Genomic DNA, 23,798 nt, shown 5'->3' on the forward strand with positions numbered 1-23,798 from the left:
CCACAAGGCAGGCACAGTGGACAGACAAGATCAATATTTTGCGGGAAAAAGTGGTCGCTCACTTGGCGAAATTTCTTCGTGCCTCCTATTGAGGCCGCAGTCAGGTTATGACGCGAGAGAACCCTGTTGCACGCTCATTCACTCATTCACTCATCCACTTACTCACTCAACCCACTGAACAGGATGATGGTGATGATACGCCAACGTGGCAAAACAATGAAAAAACGAGCACGTTATTTCCACAAAATGAGTCTGCTCAAAGACTACTTACACGAACGTGGCTGATTCTCGCTTGCTATCAAGGACAAAGAACCGGCCTCTCGGCCTCTGCACACATGTGGATGCCATGCTACTACCTACTCCTCGGAATCCACCTCCCATTGAGTAGGGCGGCTCGAAGGCGGCACGGGGATATGTATGTTACCGGGGAGCTTTTGCTATGGGTAAGAAATGTATTGTCAGTATTTAATTCCTCACTTCCGTCACTGCCACACAGACCCCTCGTCCCTGGTGGCATATGCACTCATTGAATGAAACTTATACTCAACGTTCTTCAAAATCCCTTACCCACCCACATACATCATGCCTGCTGAGGGAGAAGTCCAGAATCTGTTCGACCTGCTCGATCAGGTTGTCCGCAATGATGACTCGACGGGAATTGTGTCGTATCCCCTTCACGACACGGATCATCCACGCAATCTCTCATATGCCGAGCTGGAAACTCTGAGCACCAGGAGGGCTTGCGCACTGCAGCAACAGCACGGCTTCAAGACGGGCGGCGTCATTTTGTTGCACTTGAGGGACCATTTGGACAATGTGGTCTGGTTCTGGTCCGTGTTGATGGCGGGTTGTGTCCCAGCATTGTCATCACCACTACCCATCGATAGCGATCAGCGTCGACTGCATCTCGCACACCTCTACCAGCTCTTCGACGATCCGATGTGCCTACTCCGACAGACTGATTTCCCCAACTTCACTGGGTACTCGGACATGTCTCTGCTGGCAGTAGAGCACCTGGAAGCAGCGGAATCTTCGGTCGGCACGATTGATCTTTTGCAACAACAACGCACAGCTGCCAAGCCTGACGACTTGACAGCATTGATGCTCACGTCTGGAAGCACCGGCAATGCCAAAGCTGTCATGCTCTCGCATCGACAAATCTTGGCCTCCCTGGCTGGCAAGGACAGTGTCACTTGTCTGACTACAGGAACTTCACTCCTGAACTGGATTGGGATGGACCACGTTGCGGCGTTGACCGAGACGCACCTTCTCGCCATGTACCGAGGACTTGATCAAATTCACATTCAGCCTGCCGACGTCGTAGCCGATCCGTTGTTGTTGCTGAGGATGATCACAAAGCACAGAGTCGCAAGAACGGTGGCGCCAAACTTTCTTCTGGCGGGCTTGCTGAAGTCAATCGAGGATGCGGATGAGCTCAGCTTGAATGATATCAACTTGACGAGCCTGACGCAGCTCGTTTCTGGAGGAGAAGCTAATCCGGTGCAGCTTTGTGTCGAGCTGGACCAGGCGTTGCGTCGGCTTCATGCTCCCTCGAGTGTGCTCCAGCCGGCATTTGGCATGACGGAAACTTGTGCTGGATGCACGTATAACCTCGAGTGCCCCGCTCGGGATGTACACAGTGGCATGAAATTCGCTTCGTTGGGCGAACCTGTTGGTGGCTTCGAGGTTCGTGTAGCTGGTAGCGAGGTGAGTCTTGGATCCTACGACAGCTTAGAGTCCCGCGTGGAGTCTGCACAGGCGTTCAGTATCGCCGGAGCTAATGTCTTCACAGGACGAGGACGACCGTGGTACTTTGCAAATCAGAGGGCCCCAGGTGTTTTCCAGGTACTATAACGACCACAAGGCCACAGCGAGTGCCTTCACTTCAGATGGCTGGTTTGACACCGGTGATCAAGCATTTGTAGATGACTCTGGCAACGTGCACCTCATCGGCCGCATCAAAGACCACATTCGCATCAACGGAGTCACAATCGTCGCATCTGACTTGGAGAGCCAGCTCAGCGCTCTGTCTTTGCCTGGCGCAGTGAACGACCTCTATGCTTGCTTTGGATTCCGGCCAAGTCCTACCGATGACGAGAAGTTGGCTGTTGTTTATGCAACTACCTATGCCAACGATGACATACGACAAAGACGCGCTACTCACGAAGCAATCGTGACAACGACCCTGCGTAGTCATGGCATCAGTCCATATGTGGTTCCTGTGGACAAGAGTGAGATCCAAAGATCTACGCTGGGTAAACTTCCCCGAGCAAAGCTACGACAGGCGCTTCAGCAAGGCAAATTGAAGAGTCATGTACTTGCCAACGCGAGTGATGCTGATCATGCTGAGATCGAGCCCAGGAACGAATGTGAAGCTCAGTTGCTCGGCATCTTTCGCGAGACCTTTGGGGAAACCATCGCGAGCTCAATTGGCGTGCGCACTCCTTGGTACAGCCTAGGAATCACCTCAATCGACCTCATCCGGCTGAGGCGTAAGATCGAGCTTGGCTTGCAACTGGATTTACCGCTAGTCAAGCTCCTGCAATGTTCCACAATCGAGAAATTGGGCGTGGAACTGCAGCCACGGAGACGACGAGACAGCGTCACGGAGCCGGACAGCGGCGATGAGGGAAGCGCGGCTGTCACTTACGATCCTGTGGTAGAGCTGCGTGCCCAGGGTTCCAAGACACCACTCTGGCTGTTTCATCCAGGCGTAGGGGAAATCCTTGTGTTCATACAGCTTGCCAGACGCATTCATGATCGGTCTGTGTACGGCTTGCGAGCGAGAGGCTTCAACTTGGGCGAGAGCTTCTTCGAGAGCGTCGATGAAGCAGTCCAAACATACTATCGAGCAATTAAGAAACAACAGCCTCGCGGACCGTATGCACTCGCGGGATATAGTTACGGTGCAATGCTCGCTTTTGAGACGGCAAAGATGCTCCAGGGCGAAGGCCAGGGAGAACGAGTCGAGTTTCTGGCGAGCTTCAATCTGCCGCCACATATCAAATTCCGCATGCAGCAGCTGGATTGGAAATCGTGTGCTCTCCATCTCAGTCATTTCCTCGGACTACTCCATGACCCTGAAGCCAAAGACGATTCGCAAGGCACAGGCTCCAAGCGACGAGCGTCGATTATCCAAGCCGTATTCGACGCCGCGCCGCCAGACCGCCTCCAAGAACTCGAGCTCACATCGGAAGACTTTGCCCAGTGGGCAGACCTGGCGCATTCCATGCAGTCGATGGCTCGGGATTACGAGCCCGTTGGTGCAGTATCAACGATGGACGTCTTCTACTGCCAGCCACTGGCCATTGTGGCACAGAGCAAGCGAGAGTGGCTCGACAACCACCTCTGCCGCTGGCAAGAGGTAGCGTCTGATGTCCGCTTCCATGAGGTCGGCGGCGAGCACTACACGATGCTGGACGAGGAGCATGTCGACGGGTTTGCGAGGACGTTCTCGGCTGCGCTGGCGGCGCGTGGCATGTGAATGAGGTGTTCGAGTCGGGATGGCAGTCGGCGAATGAAGCGCGGCTCGCGTAGAGCAGAACTAGAATAGAAGTAGAGTATAGAAGTAAGGTATAGACGTTGGGCGTTGGGCGATGGGCGATGGGCAGGGCAGAGCGGCGTTCGTAGGCGATGGGTGTCGATGCAGGATGCACATGTTGGTTGTCCTTTGTTGTCCTTCCACATGAGACCACTTACAGGTGCTACACGTGCGACGAAGGGACGGGACGCGTGACGTGGACGCACCGGCAATTCACAAGTCTTGGCGCATGTCTGGAGCTGTCATGGCCGTTGTGGAGTGCCGAAGATTGCCCGATAGACACAGACGCAGACAGCCACACGCACCCGCAGACGCAGACGCAGATGCTACAGACTACCTCCGTAGCACATTATTATACACAATACACCCGCAAATGGCAATACACAAATTACAATATACGATATACAGTATACACTACCTCACCACCACTACTACTAACTATATCCATCTAGCCTGACCCTTCTCGTCGGGGCTCCACTGAGAGCGGCCATCGCCATCGCCAGCGGGCCCGCCCTGGTCGGTACCTTATTACTCTCGACTCTCGACAGCGTGCCACGTAGTTCCGCCCTCACCTCACTGCTGCTTCCACCCCCCGCCCACCCCCAAACGATTCGGCCTCCTCCAAGCCTAGTCGTGGCGCCATTGGTCGTTCGCCGCCGACCACCGCAGGCCTTCTACTCGGGCCGCAAGATGCGATACATCAGCCATTGGACAGCGCCCCCACACCCCCCGAACGGTTCTGTGCAGCGCATGTCACTACTTGTGACAGTGTGAGCATCAGAGAAATAAAGGGCTTTTTCCCGATGGCCTCGCGGGCTTCGCGGAGTACGAGAAGCACGAATCGGGTAATCTGCTACACTCGTCCGATGCACGAGGACCCAACTCATTTCTTTGGTCCCGCTGCTTCTATGCTGTTCTGGTCTGCGCTTGCAGTTCTAGCTGCCATGCTGTCTCGTCAGCAGCTACCCAGCGGACAGGCGCCGTCTCCCTGCTGTGAAGCGTGGTTCCAGTCGGCTCATATCTGCGTGCTCAAGTGGTTCACGCTTCAATTTCCATCTACGTATCGTGCAGCGACGGCTATCTGCCTGCCATCGACTCATCGAGGTCAGAGAGTACATCAGAGGTGAGAGACGCCCGCGAGCGTACACGGAATGCTCCAAACGGCATCGTTCTACATCATCTACCTACCTCTACACTGTGTTGCAGAGTCCTCAGTAAGCCGCGTCTCTTCGCGCTCACAGTGTCTTAATATACCACGCAGTCGCGAGCACAGCGAGAAGCTCATATTCACCCGAGATTGTCATGTCACAAGATCACCACAGATACCTAACCCGTCCTGCTAAATTGTCCTCGTGAATGTGAGAGCGAGAGACATCATTCGACTTGATCTACGGCAAGATGTCGTGGGATGCCGTGAAGGAGAGATATGGCTACAAGGAGATCTCGATAGCAACATGGCGAGACCCAATGCTCAGCGTGCATCCAGCACGAGGTGGACCGAAGACGCCAACCATCTCCCCGGAAAGTGCAGCGAAGCCTTTCATACCAAGATACAAGGTACGATATCCGGTGCCGGAGCCCACCGATGATGAAGATGAAGACGATGAAAAAGAGAACAAGGAAGATGAAGGAAAGAAGCAAGACGACGAAGCGAAGAAAGAAGACGAAGTAGAGAAGCAAGACGTCGACGAAGAGAAGAAAACAGACGGAGAGCCTCAGGCAGCCGAAGCCCAACCTGCAGGTATGCTGTCCAACGTTGTCCTTCAATAGACTTTGCTTACCTATCCCAAAAGCAGATACTCCCGCCGAAGCCGCTCAGGAGACTGATGCGGACGTAACGCCGCCACAGGCAGCAGGAGAGTCGCAAGAACCGGAGCCTGCAGAGTCACCTGCTGTAATTGAGACAGGCGATCAGGCCCCGGCGCAAACAGTAGACTCTGTCAAAGAAGATGTCCCTGCCGAACCGACGAAAGAGCATTCAGGAGAAGGAGAGCCAGCCGTATCAAGTCCAGACGAACCTGTTCAGGTGGAGACTGTCGAATCTGAACAAAGTCCGGCCGCAACAAGCGAGAACGAGCCCCCTCCTGAGACTTCGACACCAAGCGACGATGCCCCAGCTGTAGCCGATGACCCAACGCCAGAGTCAGCGCCAGAGTCAGCGCCAGAACCATCAGCTCCCATTACGGCAGAGGAGCAGGCGCCGTCTAATGAAAAAGCAGCCGAGGAAACCAACGAAGCATCACCGGGTTCCGAAGGGGATGTACCAGCGGACGTTCCTCCTGAAGCACCCGAACCCCCGGCGGTCGATCAAGACAACGCTAAGCACGCAAGTGGTGAGACTGAACCTCAAGCGACTGGCGCAGACCAGGATGACAGCGAGAAGAAAAGTGTACAGTGGGCGCCTGGTACCTCGGAGCCGAAATCTTCCAAGCGACAGAAGAAAGCGGCGAAAGGCACAAAGGGGAAGAAGAAAAAGGTTGCCGCAGTTGACAGCGGGGATCCGGACGACATCGTTGCCATCGTGGACGGTCCGGGTGATGCGCCTCAGCCCGTTCCTGCCGAAGAGGGCCCTGCTCCTGAAGCAGCTTCAGAAGACGCCTCAGCTGCACCTGTTGAGGCCGTCAACGCCAGTGAAGCCCCTTCTCAAGATAACCCTGTACCGGAAGGAGGTGTCGAAGAGATAGCTGGCGACCCAGCACCACCCGCTAAGCTGGAACCACCGAAGGGGAAATCGGAGAAGAAGGACAAGAAATCCTCAAAGAGCAAAAGTAAATCCAAGAAGAAATCTGAGCCTGAGTCAAGTAAGTCAAGCAAGAAGTCAAAGAAGTCCAACAAATCTCAGTCCAAGGACGCCGAATCTCTGGGACTGGGCATCAATCTGAGTGATGCAACTCCTGCGGCTCCTGCCTCTGCCGAAGACCCGCCACTGCCGTCTCAGGAAACAGAAGATGCCACCGTCGAAGAAGCGAAGGCAGACGAAGCAGACCCTGCTCTTCCTACTGACACTGAAGATGCGCCAGCCGTCGAGGATACCATCGCATCACCCAGTCATGAAGACACTGAAGCGGTTGAGCCAGCACCAGAGGTGACTGAGCCCGACGCTGCCCCAGCGGAACATGATAAGACCGATCAAGTCGAGGTACAGACGAACGCAGAACCTCCAGCCGAGAGCGCTCCTGAAGTAGATGTGGCCATCGTCGAGGTCACTGAAGAGGTCCATGATGTTAAGGATGCAACAGACGTGGAAGTTGAAGCCGATAAGGCCGAAGACCCAGGTCTCGAGAAGGCGGCAACGCCTCAGGATAATGCCGTTGATCTTGAAGATTCCGAAGACCACGGAACCGAAGCAGCACCAGAGACGATACCAGATGAGACTCCTGAGAAGGTAGAGAATCCAGCAGAAGAGGAAGTGACTACTGCTGTTGAAGATTCAGGTGATCAGCCGGCAGATTTGGAGCAAGATTCGGTTAGCTCGTGGGACGGAGACAGTGAGGTCAGCGATGTTGAGCCAGGCGAGCAATCGACCCAGAACACGAGTGATGCAGAGTCACAAGAAACCAAAGCGGCGGATGTGCAGCAAGATCCGGAGAGCTCACCAGAGGAGGGTGGAGGAGATGCCGACGTTGAGCCAGGCGAGGAAGCAACTCAGGAGACCGTTAGCGCAGAGTCCGAAAACGTGAATGAAGCGGATGTGAAGCAAGATGCGGATAGCTCATCAGAAGAAGAAGATGAGGACAGCGATGTAGAGCCAGGCGAGCAACCGACCCAGAATGCGAACGATGCAGGTTCGCAGGATACCAAGGAGGCGGATGCAAAGCAGGATGCGGAGAGCTCACCCGAAGAAAGTGGAGAACCTGATGTTGAGCCAAGCGAACAAGCACCTCAGGAGACCGTCGAAGCAGAGGCCGAGCCCGTAGATGAAGCAGAGGTGAAGCAAGATGCGGAAAGCTCACCAGAGGAGGGTGGAGGAGACGGCAACGTTGAGTCGGGCGAGCAATCGACTGACAAGACTGCTGATGCAGAGATCGAGGAGAGTAAAGAGGTGGCCACAGATGCGCAGGCAGGAGAATCGCAAGATCAAGCTTCAGTGCCTGAAGAGTCTGCAGAAGCCCAATCAGCCTCCGAGATCGAGGTCGCCGATAAACCGCCAGATGAGACCGCGAGCGATGTTCCACCATTGGAGACTTCTGAAGAGCAAACCACAGCAGATACGACTGAGACGCAGACTCATGATCAAGATCCGCCCGAGACCGAATCTGTAGCTGAAGTTGAGAAAGCTGGCCCAGATGAAGAAACTGCGGAAGTGGCGGAGTCGAATGTTGAAGACATTGCGACCCCAGACGGCACCAACGTGGAGGCTGCGCATTCCGTCGAGACCGAGCAGAGCCCAGAAGAGGCCACGGTCGAGACTCCTGCCGCTGAGGCAGAGACTCCTGCCGCGGATCCCGAGCCTCCTGCTGCTGATCCCGAGCCTCCTGCTGCTGATCCCGAGCCTCCTGCTGCTGATCCCGAGCCTCCTGCTGCTGATCCCGAGCCTCCTGCTGCTGATCCCGAGACTCCTGCTGCTGAGCCCGAGCCTCCTGCTGCTGAGCCCGAGCCTCCTGCTGCTGAGCCCGAGCCTCCTGCTGCTGAGCCCGAGATTCCTGCTACTGAGCCCGAGCCTCCTGCTGCTGAGCCTGAGACTCCTGCTGCTGAGCCTGAGTCTTGCGCCACGGAGCCAACAAACTGTCCCGAAGAGGCTCCCGCTCCAGATGCCGCCCAAGAGTCTACGACGACGCCAGATGCTGAACCGTCTAAAGAGGCAGAGGCGGTTGTGGATCAGGTCTCCAACGACGAAGCTACACCTGACGCTACGGGCGACGAGCCGGCTGAGGCCGTTCCAAAGGACGAACCCCAGGATGAACAGGGCTCCGGAGGGGCAGCCGTAGAGAGTCCTGAGGGCCCTGATAGCGGCGAACAGACTGAAGAACCCGCTTCAAAGCATGATGGGGAGGACAACTCGCAACCAGAGGTTATAGCCGAGCCATCACCGGATGCCCCTGTTGTCGAGAATATCGTAGAGACGCCATTGCCAAGCAGTGAGTCTCCGCCGGAGGCCGAGGTTGGCCATGCAGACGAGACAAAGGAGCAGACCTCACCATCTGCAGAGCCTCCACCTTCGCCAACCACCAGTCGACGTAGCAAAGCTGATCACTGGGAGAGATCTCCCAAGAAATCTTCAAGCGAAGACAAGAAGAAGTCCGCGGAGAAGTCTCATTCCAGTAAGCACAGTAGTAGTCGCAGTTCTCGCTCCAGTAAGTCACGGAGTCTGGAAGACGATATTGAGCGCCAGCGTCGTAGGGAGGCACGAAAAGCGCGAGAAGCCGCTCGCGCCTATGAAGAAGAACGAAGATTGGCCGAGGAAGAAGAGCTGCGCCGAATCCGCCATGAAGCGCGCCGAGCTGCACGCAAGGCGGCTGCAGCAGAAGCAAGTCGCATTGCTAAAGAAGAAGCCGAAGCTGTGGCTCGCGATGATGCTGAACGAAGACGTCGTAGACGTGAGTCGTATGCTGAACGCCCTCGCTACGAGAGCAAGTCGACTTACATTGTGCCAACATTATTTGGGCTCCGGAAAGACACTATCTCCCGTACTGACAGTCTCCCAATCCGCACTAGCAGATATTCAAGCAGCAGGCGCGAAGATGAGCGTCCGAGAACTCGCAGGGTATCCAGTGCCGCCAGAGAGATCGCCATCATTGACGATGCAAATATTGATGCGAGAGAAGACACACCCGCGGCAGCTTCGGGCTCGCAAGATACAGGTAGCTCTTCTCAACGAAGGCGGCATCACCATCGCCATCGAACAGACAGTGATCGCACAGAGTCCAGGCGACATGGTAGTGATCGTCCTCGCAGTAGTCGGAACGAGAGAGAGCGCAAGGATGGTGAGCGACGGAGTAGGAAATCTGAGCCTGAGCCGAAGTCGAAAGGGTTCTTTAGCTCGCTTTTTCGGTAATTCACATCTTGTCTTACTAATGTACTCTATAACGACACTTTGCTGGGTATTGTAGTACAGCGAGCATAATACAGCAGCCTCTCCGAAACGATAGCGTCGACTATAGCACCAGAGTTCCAGGTGGTTCCAGTTCGGATGTTTCCTGCATTCTGGCTTCATTATAGGTCTTGGACGAGCGATCTTTGCGTCAAAACCAGCGTCAACTTTAGCCAAACCGGAGGCTATGAAAACACTGTGACTATCGAAATGTGAAGCGGCACGTGGACTGGACATTATGGACGTGAATGGCACGTGCCCCTCTATACACGCGGTCTGTAGGATATCGAAGCTCCAAGTCACTTGCTCTCTGTATGTGGCGCGTCTATTCACCTGCTGAGTCGTGTCGAGGTGGCATTAACCTGTGATCAATTCGAGACTTGCCTACTTCTAGCAATCCAAATGTGAGACTTTATCTAGAACATCACAATTACTTACCGAAATCAGGACTTATGGCGAGCTCGGGCGATCATTTGCTGAGGCTACAGCGCACCGCGTACATGACGCCCCGAAGAAGATCACCCTCTATTGTAGACGCAGTCGACCGGCCTCGTGAGCAGACGACTCCATTCTCCCCTGAGAACATCTATCCTACACCACCGGAATCTAGTCCTTGGCAAGCTTGCCATCAGACCGAGTCTGCAACGACCTCACGGCCAGCACCTTTGAAATTGCTCGGAGGAGGAGGAGAGCATAATGCAGTTCCTCAGACGCCCCAAAGACGAGTCGATGTCGGGATCCACAGCAGTTTTACCCCATTCCACGATATCAAGCAAGATATCGACAAACTCATCGGGGAACTACCAACAGGCTTTGAAGATTTGGTCAAGTCAAAAGAAGAGACAGTGGTCGAGCGCTCAGAGATCCGTAATGGCAAGCATCTGTCTCTCTTCCTCTATTCACCTTCTAAAAAGAAGCCTCTCGAGCCCACTAGAGAAGACGTCTTCGGTTCAGGAGAAGGATTTGAACTTATCGGAGAAGAAACGCTGGCTCTACCTTGTATCAACTCGTCAGCACCGACGGACCTGGAGCGTCAACAGCAACCCCTCAACCGCTCACTGCTCAGCAAAGCAAGCTGCGTCTTCAAAAAGACCATCAAGTTTATCGTCCCACGAGGTCTCCATCGCTTGAGCAGGGACAACACGTTACGCGAGATGCGTCTTGGAGGAGGAGAAGAAGCAAAAGCAGAAGAAGAAGCCCCGAGACCAATCCAGCTGCCGCCAAAGAAAAAAGCCCGTTCCATACCCATGAGAAATCCTCCTCCAGGCTGCTGCCATCACTCCCAACAACAAACACTTCCAACTTCTACTCCCGGCGCCTCAAACTCTATTCTACTGCTACCCATCATGTCCAACAATTCCATCTCATCGCCTCCTCAGCGACGAAGACGACAAGAACAACCACAACAACCAAAGTCAAGCATCCGCCGTAAACCCGTTCCAAAAGTCCCACCACCAAAATACCCTGCAGCAGCGACTACTCCTGACCATGTGGCAACAACAATAAGAGGAGGAAGAAGAAGAAGTGACATTTTACGCATCCACAATGTTCCGTCGTATATTGTGCATCAAGATGACTTTTTTCATCCTCCTCCTCCTCATCATCATCATCGTTTCTCACCACCCGAGAGCAAAAGCAACAGTAGTAGCAACAGAATCCAATCTTTGCATGCTTCTATTCATGATTTTGATATCGATGTGATGATGCCTGATCATCATCATCATCATCAGGAGAAGGAGAAACAACAACAACAACAACAACAAAAGGCACAGAAAGGACAGAAAATTCTTGCCCAAATTCCTTTGTCTCAAACTCCCCTGTACATTCAAGCCGCGGCATCTTTATGTATCATGGCAATTGCTGCCGGAGCGGATTTTTTGGTCGAGGATGATTCTTCTTATGGTTATTACTGGGGAGTTGGGAGGAAGATGGGGAGTTGGAGGAGGAGGGTTGGAAGTTGTAAGATTTCAGAAAGGAGGAGGTAGGAGGGACGAGGAGGGCGGCGGCGGTGTTTGAGTTGGTGTGATGATGGCGTGAAGACATAGATGTTCACACATCAAACTTTGGATAATACAATGATGGGTTGGGTTGTATTAAGGTAAAACTACCTGTACCTCTTGCTCTTGATACATGTATTACAACTCGCCCTTGGCACTTGCACTGTAACACAAGTTTTCCGTTAACTTTTTTCGTGCGATCGTTTACACTTTACAGGGTAGAGAGGCTGTCTTTTTTGGTTTTTGTTTCGGTGTTTGTTTTTCTTCTCTCTCCCTTCTCTCCCGCGCGTTTTGGCTTACGTACTATGGATTCACAACACTGAATTTGAACTTGGCAAAATTGACAATCGGTGGCGTCGTCGCAGATGCGATTTGATATTCTTCTCGTCCCCATTCAGGATGGTTGATTCCGTCGATCCACTGTTTGGGTGGCGTTGGGTAGATAGGTTTTTGAGGTTAGCAAAAAAACGCACACATTCTGCATGAATGAAACAAAGGCTGGATTAAAAAAAAAGAAAAAGGAAAAGAAAAAGGAAATCTTACATCTTGTGTCTCAATCACGATACAGCCATACTTCTCCAGCGCCGCATCCTGACCAGCAATATGCTGTTGGCTCTTCTTCAACTTGATACTCCCATTCTGTCCCACGCAAGTATAAATCTGAATACCATTCTGATCCGTCTCTACAGACAGCTGAATGCCCGTGTGAGGAGACCACATCCGGAGCACTTCCAGACCTTTGTCTTGCACTCCAGTCGAGGGTGCGCGATCGGTGATGAAGGCGTTGTCAATGCCCGTGCAGCCCGTACCACAGAAGCCGGCGGTGTTGGGGATGTTGCTGCCAATTGTGGTGTCTGGCTGAGTAAAATCCAATCCGGTGCCCTTTGTCACAGCAATGCTGCCATTTGGGATGAGGATGCCGTCGGTTTGGATGTAACGCTTCGCGTAAGGGAGATAGAGCGTATCGTTCAAGATGGTGAGAGCATCTTCATTGACGTAGGCGCCCAGAGACCAGTAGATGTGGTGCGAGAGCATGATGGGAGTGGCATCGTTGAAGGGGATTGAAACAAGACGTGACGTGAACGTCTGGTCGTCCTCGAGAGTGAAGGTGCCCACATTGAGCACATCGCCGGGGAAACCTTGCTGAGCCTCGTCGTAGAAGGTGAAGGTAATGCTACTCTTGGACAGAGCAGCGACGGTCCAGTTCTGTTGATCATAGCCAACGAGACCTCCGTGCAGCGTATTGGTGCCATTGTGCTCATTCTTGGGAATGTCAGACTGCACTCCATCAATGGCGAAAGTGCCATTCTTGATCCGGTTGGCATATCGACCCACGACGGCGCCAAAGAAGGTGTGGTTCGTCTCGGTGTCTTCCAGGTACCGAGCTCCCTCGTCGTAGCCGACCGCCACGTCCTGAGGGTTGCCATTCTTGTCGTTGACCACGAGACTGGTCAGTCGTGCTCCGTACGGAATAAAAGTCGCACTGATGCCATTTGCGCTCAACTCGTATTTCTGGAAAGGGTCGCCGGAGAAGGGCGCAAACGGAGAAGCAGAAGCACTACCATAGCCGGCCTGGGCGGAGACCAATGCCGCTGCAGCGAGAACTGCAGTCCCGGAGGCGACGAACATGGTGCTATCACTGCTATGCGGCGCGAAGGGAAGAGAAGGGAAGGGAAGGCAGAGCGAAGGAGGAGTTGGGGCTGGGCATTGGCGGAGGTCTTATTCCTTCTTATTATTATTATAAGCTCTCAGGGTTCATGCTTCGTCTGCAAGGAACGATTCTATATCATTATTACTCGGGGCGAGCCTGGCTGCTCCATGCACGCATGCAGTGGTAGAACGTGGAGAACAGGATCCCTGGTTGGCGGGACAGCGTCACGAGGCTTCTGATACGTCTCCGCTTAGACTCCGCGTGGTGAAGATGCGGAGAAGTACATCTGTACTGCTTGACTGGGTCGGGGGGCCCGTGATGCCCGTGATCCTCTTACTGGGAGGCTTGCAAGATTGGCTAAATCATAAGCTGGTGCATGCGCAACATTGCACATCTGTGGACGGATGAATTCGACCCTCATGTGGAGCCGGTTGAATTCGGCTGCTGCGGAAATTGGTGGACCGGTAATACTTAGACTCCTTGGTGACTAACCTTACCGTCCTCTCGACACACGACGGGCTGGAGCTTGAGATCACAACACAGAGCGCAGAGTCATCGCAGAGTCATCTTTGGCGGGCAGTCGGAGTGTATATCGACGACATTGGTGGTGAACTTGCTGCATTGTTCGAACATCTACACTATGCCGGCTGGTCGTGCAGGTGCTCGGTGGGCTAGAACCACCAATGACAAGAAGGTTGACATGGGAACCAACTACTGGTCGTAACCATACATCAGCTCGTACTTCTCACCTCGTGCATCCAGCGCATCCTCCAATCGCTTCATCCCCGCAAGCACCTTCTCTTCTTCGAGCCTCCTGCCTACAAGCTGGATAGCTACGGGCAGACCAGCCATCGCGGTGGCATCGTAGTGCTTGTATGCTCCTCTGGCCACACCGTTCAATTTGCGCATCTGGAAATCCGGCGACAGACCGTCCTTGGCCGGGTCTACGTGCGTGACCGGCACGATACCGCACGTGTAATCGAGCAGATTGAACAGGAAGGTGTAGCCGCAAGAGGCGTTGGCGTCTTTCATGCCGTTATGTGGAACAGCGGGTGTTGCATTGGGTGGTGTGAGGAGGAAGTCCATACCGTCGCCGAATGTGCCAAAAGAGTTCCACCACGTGTGAAACTTCGCCTTGTATGCCTCTCGCTTGGCCACCCATTGCCAATTCTCGTATGCGCTCTTCTCATGCCAGTGCTCCAACAATCCGGCCCAGATCTCGTCGCGTTTGATGTATTTGACGTAAGCATACCAGAACCACTTGAGAAATCGAGGGAGACGCATATATCGGCCGAATTCGCGAGCACCGGCATCATCAGACTCGCCAGTGCGGAAGAAGGATCGAAAAGTTTTGGTACCATCTGCGTTGAGGAGGTTGCTCGCAATGACCATGGCCTCGTAGGGGTTCGGTGGGGAGACATTGAAGACTTCGTGACCTTGGGCTTGCAGAGCCGCCACCGCAATGTCAAGTGCACGAACGCAAGCAGGAGCGGGATCGACGACCAGGTCAGAGCGCATCACGCCAATCTTGAGCTTTTTGCTGGCGACTTCCTCCTCAACCTCAGATCTCCAGGCGAGTGGGTGCACCGATTGATCGTAGTTCCAGGGCTTCATTTGGACAAAAGAGCGTGTAAAGTATGCAAGGTCCGGAAGTGTGCGAGCCATGGGCGAAAACACTGAAGGAATTCCTTCTTGACCAGGCATACTAGTGTCCACGCCATACTTGGGCCAGCGACCAGTACTGCATCGAAGTGAGTAGCAACCGGAGAAGTGCGCGGGAGCACGAACAGAACCAGCGACATCGGATCCAATGCCTATTCTGCTGCCACCAAAAGCAAGTATAGCGCCTTCACCGCCTGTACTGCCACCTGGGGAGTATTTGGGGTTGTGCGGATTGAGACATCGTCCCCAAACATCATTGAAGCTCTCGAAGCTCAACAGTGTGACAGGTAAGGCCGTCTTGACGAAAGGCACAGCTCCGGCATCCTTCAGCATTCGCACAATAGCTCCATCTACAGTGTGCGGTTTGCCGGCCTTGCACGAGTAACCTACAGTGGCATCGAAGCCACCCACGACGATGCTGTCCTTCAAACTGACCGGTATCCCAGCAAGAGGGCCATCAAGATTGATCTCTCCATTCTCAATCCATCCTTCTGCAGCTGTGATCATCACTTCGGTCACAGAGTTGGTCTTCTCCTGCGCCTTCACGGCCGCTTTCCCATATGCCCGCAGCACATCGACCGCGTCAGTGGTTTTACTCTGCACATCTTTCACCAGCTGATCGATGGGTGCGGTGAGGATAGTTCGTTCGTCAGGACTAATGGGAAGGAGGTACGGCTTCGGTAGAGTCGCGATTCGTGTCGCTCGTTCGTCCTGCTTTCGTCTGCTATACCACGAAATCAGCTTTCAGTCAGCTGCCAATTATTTTTTTTGGCTTCATGATAGCGCGTCGAGTTGACGCGAACGCGGGATGGGCGGGCACTAAAGTGCGATGAACAATGTGAGACTTGAGACTTACCATGCCGCACGATGCTCGAAGTAGTCGAATGGAGGGAGCATTGCAAAAATCGCCGACAATAGCCCGGCTGTCCAGAATTGCTTTGCTGTTGTTTGACAGGGCGCGCGGCAAGGTATTAAATACCTGAAGAACAACCTACGGGCCCGTCTAGAGTCGAGAGCTGATCGATGGGAATCCAAGGTACATGTAAGAGGTACTCATGTGGGTATATCTGCCCCGCGTGGCTCCCAAAGCCTGGGCAACCTGTGCACATGGCCTATCCTATCCCGTTCCCCGTCCTATCCTATCCTCCCCTACCTGACCCTATCCTAGATAAGCCGCTTATGCCTGCCCTATCAGGCATAAGAACATGTGTGCCAATTTTCGTACGAGGCATGATGATGGTTGTTGGTTGCCGTCTCGACTATTGTTGGTTGTCGTTGTCGATCTGTTTACCCTTGTCCCGGAGCATACCAGCTGGCTGAACACATCGTTAGGTGACCCTTCTCCTCCTACACCAGCGAAGGAAGTAGTAGCCTTGATGCCACTTCAGCATTGTGGCTCGAAGACGACGAGATGCATCTCACGGTGACCATCTAGCCATCCCGCGGGATGACGAGCCCCATAGCACCATCGTATGTACCTTAAGGTAGGTAGGTATGGATTCACTGATAAGGACCAGGCAACCAGACAGACTCCAACTGGCTCCATGCCGCCATCTATCGACGAGCCTGCGCCGCGGCAGTCCGATCTAACATGTGCACCCGTAGCCAACAGAGCTCGCGCAACGCTTGGCCGGCAAGTAACCAAGCTGAAGCTGAAGCTGAAGATTAGCATACCATACCGGTCAACAGAATAGTCCAAGAGGAAGATGAGACGTCCGATACGGAGGAGCGGACGGGTGGTGAGGTTGCCAATAGATGGAGTGTACCAAGTGCATTCGATGTCTGGAGTTGAATATACCTAGATACCAGAAAGCCAGAGAAAGAGCTGCGTTGGGAGCATACTGATAAGGAGGAACATGAGATGAATGCTAGGTGATTGCAGTGTAGGTAGCAAGCAAGAGAGGAGTGCGCTGGTGTTGCTCAGCAGTCTCCTCCTCCTTCATGACACATTCCCCGCGACCTCTTCCTCCTGCATGAACGGACAGCCATTGTAGACGCCATCAAATAATAGGTGACAGATCGATGTCTCGCGCCTGAAGCCCCGGCAGTGTCGCACAATCAGTGCGGTCTAGACCATGGCCAGAGATTTCCTCTAGATACTTGTGTGAGGTCTCAGGAATGCATCATTCAACCTTGTAGCATGATTCGCACCGGGACCTCACTGCCGTCGACGGCGTAGAGTACGTAGGCTATACATGACGCGACCGACCGCGCGAAGCTTTAGGTTGGTTCATTCATGGGGGATGGCTTGTGCAACAGAAAAGAAGCTTACGCGGCCAAGCTTCTCGTATCTCCCTAACTCCTACCTCCCCTACCAGACCTTCGACCACCGGCTCCAGGACATATAAATTCTGTACAGTCCCTACTACCTTACCAGGCGTTTCTCAGAGTTTTTTGATTGCATTTGCGGAGTCTCGTGTGTTCCTGTGGGCCATTACTGGGAATTGGGCCTTTCTAGCGCTCCCTACCATACCATACCATTCTGGATCTGGAACGAGAAACATTTTGTTCGGCGACAACGGGACGCACGATGCACTTGCCCTTCCAGCTGATATTGTGCTCATTATTGTCTCTCCAAATCTCGACAGCATCACCATTCATCGCTAAAAGGGATGCTGACTTCGCAAGCGTGCGAACACGACTGGACAGACCTCGTGTCAAACAAGACTCGAAGCACCCAAACAAATACTTCCACGAAAGTAGCTTCCACATGCACTACGACGGCCGTTTTGCAGACCAGCAGCTGAAATACGATGCCAAACATCTGCACCTCACAGCCTTGATCCAGGCATATCTGTCAACGATGAGTGATATTGGCATCGAAACGTGGTTGATGCATGGCACGCTTCTTGGCTGGTACTGGAATCGATTGGTGCTCCCTTGGGACTCTGATATCGATGTCATGGTCTCAGAGAACTCGATGCGCTTCTTAGCCGCCTACCACAACATGACCATGTACCGCTGGAAAGGTACAGCTTACCAAGAGATTCACCACTATCTTCTCGAAATCAACCCACATTGCAAGGAGAGTGGTTACGACAAAGAGAACAAAATTGATGCTCGCTGGATCGACACCAATACCGGGATTTTTATTGATATTACCACTCTTCGAAGAAACAGAACCGCAGCGACTGCCAGTGACAGCGACAACGACAGCAACAACGACAGTGAAAGCGACGACAGCAAAGATATGATGATGGTCAAAGACGGCCACTCCTACACTTTCGACGACATTTTCCCTCTACGAGACACAGTCTTTGAAAACACTTCAGCACTTGTACCGTATGCATATGCAGATATTTTGGCGAAAGAGTATGGCAATCAGGCATTGTCTGATGTGTATTATGAAAAACATTACTTTGATGTAAAGCAGAGCGCATGGGTGCCCCAGAAATTAGCAATACTCAGTAACGGAGGCGATAGTAATACGTCTACATGAAATGATTTGAAACAAAACACCACGTCAAATAATGGGGGGTTTCTTTGGATGGGGGAGGAAGAGCCTGAGCCACACTTTTCGTTCTCGTTGCTGTGCGCCGCGCACGATCAGGTAGGGCTGCGGGTGACTTGGGCCTGCAGTTTTTTTAGCTTTATATACTATTTTGTCGATAATGCCTCCATCAAACCAATGACAAAGCCCCTTGCCGGGGTAGCTCAATCGGTAGAGCGTGTGGCTCTTATGACAGCGCAAGTTGTTCAGAAAACCTCAAGGTCGTGGGTTCGAGCCCCACCTTCGGCTATTCCTATGAAATATCTTTTTTGGCGGTTTTTTCTTTCTTTTTACAGTTGGGAGGCAGACACAAACGGTGGCGGGCTCGCTGTGCGAGCAAGATGCATTTTTGCTGTGAGCGTCCAGTCTCCAGTGTAGTACCAAGGAGATATCTCTCAGCTGAATTCAGACCAACACGATCGTCGCCATCAATTACATTAGGTACTTCACACAACCGGCACTTCTGTTGGTTGCAGTCACGCAAACTCGGCATGCAATCACATTCGTTTGCGACAACTCCTCCTCGTAGCGCTTCAAGTGGTCCTGGCTTGAGATATTTGGCGGAATGCCAAAACGAGGTGACTGAGGCGCCATCTCTGACAATGGAGGCAGCTTTGTGTTCGAAGACATCTCGACTTTGACAAAAGCCTCTGTGGCTTCTGCAGACACCACCGCAGCAAGCTCATCGAAATCAGCAACGCTTTCTCGTGGACGATTTGGAGGTGATGACAACTGGAGCGTAAAGCACGCAATTTGTCTTCAAACATGTTCGATAGTAAGGTAGCGCTCGAGAGACTCTCGTGTGAGGTAGGTATTATTCGATCTTGAGAAGTTCCATCGATTGCCCTGAGTCAATATATCGCCCAAGCTGATCCCCATCTACCCACGTGCTTATCAAGAAAAGGGTCCCAGACCAAGTTCACATTAATCGTATGCAAGTTCCAGCTGGAGGCTTTGGATCTCAGGTACAGGAATATCGGTTTGGTCGCGGACTACCTACGTTGATGGCAGCAACTTTCAGCCTCCCAGCCCCTTCGCGTCGGAAAATGGCATCTTTTGCCGCACTTGAGGAAAATTGTATAGCCCAGATTTTCGCCAGTCTGATCAGAACGAATTTATTTTATTTTATAGACGATTTTGTTGTATGATCCACGCAAGTCGGATCTTGAATAAGGGGCAATAGTCTGGCATGTGAGCTTTTGTGGGTGAGAAGGAAGAGGCACATTGCGGGTGTTGGTGTATCTCTTGATCTATTGCCATCGAGTTGCGCGGTCCTTGATCTTGTGAGATTTATTACGTTCCATTTATGATCTATCAAAGGCAAGTCAACCTGGAATTTATGCAGCAACGGTGAGGTGTGTTTGTAGGAGGTACTGGAAGTAAGGTACATGTACCTCAGGTACCTACCTAGATCCATGGATTCATGTATCCCACAAGCTGAGTAAGCCGCTTACATACATGTTAATACATCTCAACATCAGAGAAGTCAAGTCCGCCTGCTCCTGCTGGCTCTAACACCACCGACCAGAGACAATTTGTTCCATCTTCTTCGCCAACCGCAATATCGCTCAAAGGAGCCAAGTTAATACCTCAGTCTCCGTTCCCAGACACAATCAGCTAGCTGTCCCGAGCCACGGCTGCGGCCATGTCACGCTTACCACGCGCTGGCGTATCTAGACAAGAGCATCGTGGCCGAAGGGGATGATTGCCAGCCTTGAGACTTCGATAGAACTGCAGAGGCAGTAGAAAAAGCGAGGGATAGACCCGGCGACGGTTGTGGGAGACCATGCCTTCATCCAAGGCAGAGGGTTACGCGGACGTGGAGCCCATTTTCGAAACACTCCTTGATATAAGAGTTATCTCAGGCACATGCTGCGCTCGCTGCAGTGGCAGCTTGCTAGCGCTCCCAGTTATATCACCAAGTTTCTTCCAGAAGTGCATGCGACCAAGCGATGAAGCGTGCGAAGCCCTTCGAGCCGCTGCTCATTCACCTTTTACCGATAGAGCCTTTGCCAGTGCGTGCACATAGCTAGTCAGCTTTCAATATGCCTTTTAGGCACTAACGACTCAACTCAGCCCTACGTGAGCGCACTGGTGTCGCACGTGGTAGTGGCACGCCAATCTAGGCGCGCGCGCCCTTATCTGGACGGAGTAACTCGATCAAGACCATGCCGTCGCCCACACTACTACCCGATTAGGAGTTCTAGGAATACGAGCGAACGTCCGCATTGCCTGGTCATACAGCTAGAGCAAGAAATCAGGATCTCCCAGTATAAGCCCTGAGGGCCCGAAGAACCACAACGACATGGTATACTACGACTACGCTCTCGCCCACCAGCTGCGGAGATGCAGAATTATCCAAATCATAGACGAAAACTACACCGAGTATGCCTCCGGTAGAAGTCTTTACAACACTAATAGAGTTGAGTTTCAGAGTTGGGGCTAACGAGCTATTAGCCTGTGAGCACTGCATTCATTTATTTTTCGGTCTTCAGCCAAAAAACAGACCTCGAATATCCAGTGCGGTACTACTACTGCCGTGTAGAACAATGAACAGTCAGTAATGTAACAACCCAAGAATCTGGCTATGCTCGAGTGCAAGTCCAGAGGGACCATGTCCTAGAAACGGGTGTAAAGTGTGCACTCGTCAATACGTAGTCGAGACCGGGATCCCATCTCTTACAGTATCTTCTCTCTGCTCTCAAATGCCGCTGTTTTCATACCATATTAAAACTCGAGCTGTTGGTGTTGATAATCGCTGCCGCGCTGAGAGCTGAGAGAGAGGATATTGTTAAAGCTGGCATCCCGGTCTCTAATACGAGAAACTAGAGCATGGTCAGGTCGGCTCGTTTAAAAAGACAGTCAGGTAAGCATTCGGTTGTGAGCGCTGACGAGATTGTGCTCGTATATCACGTTGCTCTGCATGCCCCCCAGTGTTGCTGAAAGTGTTTGAGAAGGATGTAGCATGCAGCCCAGGTAAGTCTAGGAATACTTCGCAATTCGAACAGTAAGATAGTGATTTGGCATACGATCTAGGCACCAGACAGGACGGCATTGCAACATTTTCTAGGTACCTGGTATGTATATAAAAGGGTCGAAACATCGCATTGATCGGCTCATCATTCGCAACACGGTCCTCCCAACACTTCCGTGTACTTCTCTCTCTCTCTCTCTCTCTCTCTCTCTGGACCTCTCTCTCTCTCTGGACCTCGAAACCGTCTACTCAGCTACAATGAAAAGCACCTTGGCCGCGTTGTGGCTCATTCCCGCCATCTTGTCTGTTGGCAGCTTTCCAGTGGAAAACTATTCCCTGGACTACTCACTGGAAGAGGAAAGCTTCTCAGTGGAACTGAGCAAGCGAACACATCCTGCTGCCCCTCCGCCCACACCCGCCGAATTCCATGCTCCACCGAATACGTGCCCGGCAGATCGACCGGTGTTCTGGGTCAACCAGAGATCCCCAGAAGTTACTCTCGACGTCGGTTCCCGCCGTCAAGGCCTCAGCGGATATTTCACAATCGTACTTGATCCCGTTACCCACCACGCAAGAACAGCAGGGGTCGAGTTCTTCGGTGATGGCGTACACATATCGCCATCTTATACTGTCCGCGCTCGCACGGTGCCACCTCCCCGACCTCGGGGGGATGGGGCCGGTCCATTTGACACGTTCGTCGAAGTCCGCATCAGATCGCCGGCGCAGACTACACCGAATGGCGCGGACAATGGTCTCGATTACTACTGGCGAGGTACGGAACCTTCATTCGTCATGCGGGTCACACAGGAGACCTATCGTGGGCATCGCCACCAGTCGTGGCGAATTCGATGGGATCGTATTTATTCACCTGCCATTGCCGTGTTTCTCGTACCGCTAGCCGGCAGACGTTGTACCACTGGGCAACGACCTCCTTGATGATAACAAATCTGTTGACAGGAGATGGAGGTCGGAGGACGAAGGAAGGATTGATTCGATGAGAATCCGAGGCAATGGGGAATTGAAACGTCTTGCGGACACATCGTGACATGACAAGTGGTGGACTATACTCTTTTTTTTCTTTCTTCTTGCAAGCATATAGGGGCTGTACCTGGTAGTACTCCTTGTATGCATGACCACCTGTCGTCAGATGTCAGGTACCAGGTTATGTACCTACATGTAGATATGCATTTCAAGACGCATCCCGTCATCATCCATGATATCTCCTACATGTAGGCTTACCTGTACCTTAGGTACCTGTATCGAACCCATCAATCGCACCTCTCAAAAGTTCTAATCCGTCGATCTAACATCGTTTTGACATATGAGCACTAATACACTTCAAATGCAAGAATAAGCTATACGGACATTCTACCCAATTCTCAACCTCCTGTAAACCATACAAAAGACTAAAAGGTACCTAGATGTAGGTACCTTAGGTACACAAGGCACACAGGGGATTTTTTTCGTACCTTCTTACAACCGAACCGAAGCAATGGGAATCGCACAGCACCCTTGGAGACTCTCTCTCTCACAACCCGATCGATCAGTCGTTTTAAGCGCTATTAGAAAGGGAAAATAGGTCGTTTCTCGTGTTTTCGTTTCGTTGGAAAATCAATTCTTACGTTGTTAAAAGAAAAAAGGAATTCTAGAGGTAGGTATCAATAAGGTAGTGAGTGGCTTACGCCTATAATCGCTTTAGTACCTAGGTACATATCTGCAGCCTAGCAAACAATCAATACCTACCTAGGATGTAGGCAGGTCAGGTAGGTATGTACTTATTACCTACATGTATACATCCTCTCGAAACCTATTAGCTTCCAATATCTGAATCCCTTTTATTTTTTTTCTTCAACGAACTATATATTGTTAGGGCAAGCAGAGAAGATCTGGATTATCGTAATGTTAGGTACCTCTTACTTACCTTCCTTGTACTAGATCTCTAGCCTTAACCCGGTAACACTAGCCGAGAGAAAAAAAAAAGAAAGAAAAGAAAAAAAGAAAAAAAAAAAAAAAGCCTCTAGGAGATAGATACCTAGATGTATTTCGAGAGGCTTCCCGACGAAATATTCATATACGGGACGACAACGCAAAGATAAGATACCTACATACCTCGGTAGGGACGATTTATACCTACCTTGTCCTTACTTAAGGTAAATACAGTAATATGCTCTTTCGGTAAGAGAAAGTCTCGTAATACAGTAGTAAGGAAGGTCCTGTATACTAGTTAACAGACTAGGATTGGACCGAGATATCGTATCTTTCTTACCTTAGTATACGATACATATGGAACCGAGATTTTTCAAAAGGTGCCAATCGGTTACTACCTATGTGCTTCGCGAGGGGTTGGGAACGATAGCGTATTTGTTAAAAAAAAAGAGGGGGGAATTCTTCCTCGAAGGGGTACTGCGGCAATGATCATGTAGTTGTCGAGTTGGGCTGGTTGTCGCCGAGC

General features: G+C 52.1%; 6 protein-coding genes and 1 non-coding gene across 7 annotated transcripts; 5 read left to right on the forward strand and 2 right to left on the reverse strand.

Annotated features, from left to right (window-relative positions):
- Positions 1-47: 47 nt before the first annotated feature.
- Positions 48-4,631, forward strand: SEPMUDRAFT_155290 (acetyl-CoA synthetase-like protein). Its single transcript, XM_016907611.1, has 3 exons — positions 48-1,707; positions 1,793-3,438; positions 3,994-4,631. Exons 1-3 carry the CDS (start codon positions 583-585, stop codon positions 4,313-4,315), a joined length of 3,093 nt encoding a protein of 1,030 aa, XP_016762734.1. The 5' UTR covers positions 48-582; the 3' UTR covers positions 4,316-4,631.
- Positions 4,632-10,024: 5,393 nt separating this feature from the next.
- Positions 10,025-11,557, forward strand: SEPMUDRAFT_106906 (uncharacterized protein; the record flags this gene model as incomplete). The annotated part of the gene is made up of 1 exon (XM_016900656.1): positions 10,025-11,557. One exon carries the CDS (start codon positions 10,025-10,027, stop codon positions 11,555-11,557), a length of 1,533 nt encoding a protein of 510 aa, XP_016762735.1.
- Positions 11,558-11,649: 92 nt separating this feature from the next.
- Positions 11,650-13,250, reverse strand: SEPMUDRAFT_83057 (galactose mutarotase-like protein). The gene is made up of 2 exons (XM_016910326.1): positions 12,113-13,250; positions 11,650-11,989 (listed from the first exon to the last, which is right to left on the reverse strand). Exons 1-2 carry the CDS (start codon positions 13,196-13,198, stop codon positions 11,873-11,875), a joined length of 1,203 nt encoding a protein of 400 aa, XP_016762736.1. The 5' UTR covers positions 13,199-13,250; the 3' UTR covers positions 11,650-11,872.
- A 408-nt stretch (positions 13,251-13,658) lies between these two features.
- SEPMUDRAFT_162687 (amidase signature enzyme) lies at positions 13,659-15,879 on the reverse strand. The gene is made up of 2 exons (XM_016908016.1): positions 15,739-15,879; positions 13,659-15,606 (listed from the first exon to the last, which is right to left on the reverse strand). The coding sequence occupies exons 1-2, from the start codon at positions 15,777-15,779 to the stop codon at positions 13,932-13,934; spliced, it is 1,716 nt and encodes a 571-aa protein (XP_016762737.1). The 5' UTR covers positions 15,780-15,879; the 3' UTR covers positions 13,659-13,931.
- Positions 15,880-17,399: 1,520 nt separating this feature from the next.
- Positions 17,400-18,321, forward strand: SEPMUDRAFT_63162 (uncharacterized protein; the record flags this gene model as incomplete). The annotated part of the gene is made up of 1 exon (XM_016909625.1): positions 17,400-18,321. Exon 1 carries the CDS (start codon positions 17,413-17,415, stop codon positions 18,319-18,321), a length of 909 nt encoding a protein of 302 aa, XP_016762738.1. The 5' UTR covers positions 17,400-17,412.
- A 204-nt stretch (positions 18,322-18,525) lies between these two features.
- SEPMUDRAFT_t19 lies at positions 18,526-18,621 on the forward strand. Its single transcript has one exon. It is a non-coding gene; the product is annotated as a tRNA-Lys (tRNA).
- Positions 18,622-21,604: 2,983 nt separating this feature from the next.
- On the forward strand, positions 21,605-22,282 carry SEPMUDRAFT_106910 (uncharacterized protein; the record flags this gene model as incomplete). The annotated part of the gene is made up of 1 exon (XM_016900657.1): positions 21,605-22,282. The coding sequence occupies one exon, from the start codon at positions 21,605-21,607 to the stop codon at positions 22,280-22,282; it is 678 nt and encodes a 225-aa protein (XP_016762739.1).
- Positions 22,283-23,798: the final 1,516 nt, after the last annotated feature.

This window comes from Sphaerulina musiva (assembly GCF_000320565.1).
Source record: "Sphaerulina musiva SO2202 unplaced genomic scaffold SEPMUscaffold_3, whole genome shotgun sequence".
Classification (NCBI taxonomy): domain Eukaryota; kingdom Fungi; phylum Ascomycota; class Dothideomycetes; order Mycosphaerellales; family Mycosphaerellaceae; genus Sphaerulina; species Sphaerulina musiva.

What these genes read in the sequence shown, in the direction of transcription:
- SEPMUDRAFT_155290 (XM_016907611.1), top strand. Translation starts at nt 583, where the DNA reads ATGCCTGCTGAGGGAGAAGTCCAGAATCTGTTCGACCTGCTCGATCAG. An exon ending in TTCGTGTAGCTGGTAGCGAG is followed by an intron (nt 1,708 to 1,792) that starts GTGAGTCTTGGA and finishes ATGTCTTCACAG; the next exon opens with GACGAGGACGACCGTGGTAC. An exon ending in GACGAGGAGCATGTCGACGG is followed by an intron (nt 3,439 to 3,993) that starts GTTTGCGAGGAC and finishes ATATCCATCTAG; the next exon opens with CCTGACCCTTCTCGTCGGGG.
- SEPMUDRAFT_83057 (XM_016910326.1), bottom strand. Translation starts at nt 13,198, where the DNA reads ATGTTCGTCGCCTCCGGGACTGCAGTTCTCGCTGCAGCGGCATTGGTC. An exon ending in TCGTGATTGAGACACAAGAT is followed by an intron (nt 11,990 to 12,112) that starts GTAAGATTTCCT and finishes CCACCCAAACAG; the next exon opens with TGGATCGACGGAATCAACCA.
- SEPMUDRAFT_162687 (XM_016908016.1), bottom strand. Translation starts at nt 15,779, where the DNA reads ATGCTCCCTCCATTCGACTACTTCGAGCATCGTGCGGCATG. An exon ending in TTCGAGCATCGTGCGGCATG is followed by an intron (nt 15,607 to 15,738) that starts GTAAGTCTCAAG and finishes TTCGTGGTATAG; the next exon opens with CAGACGAAAGCAGGACGAAC.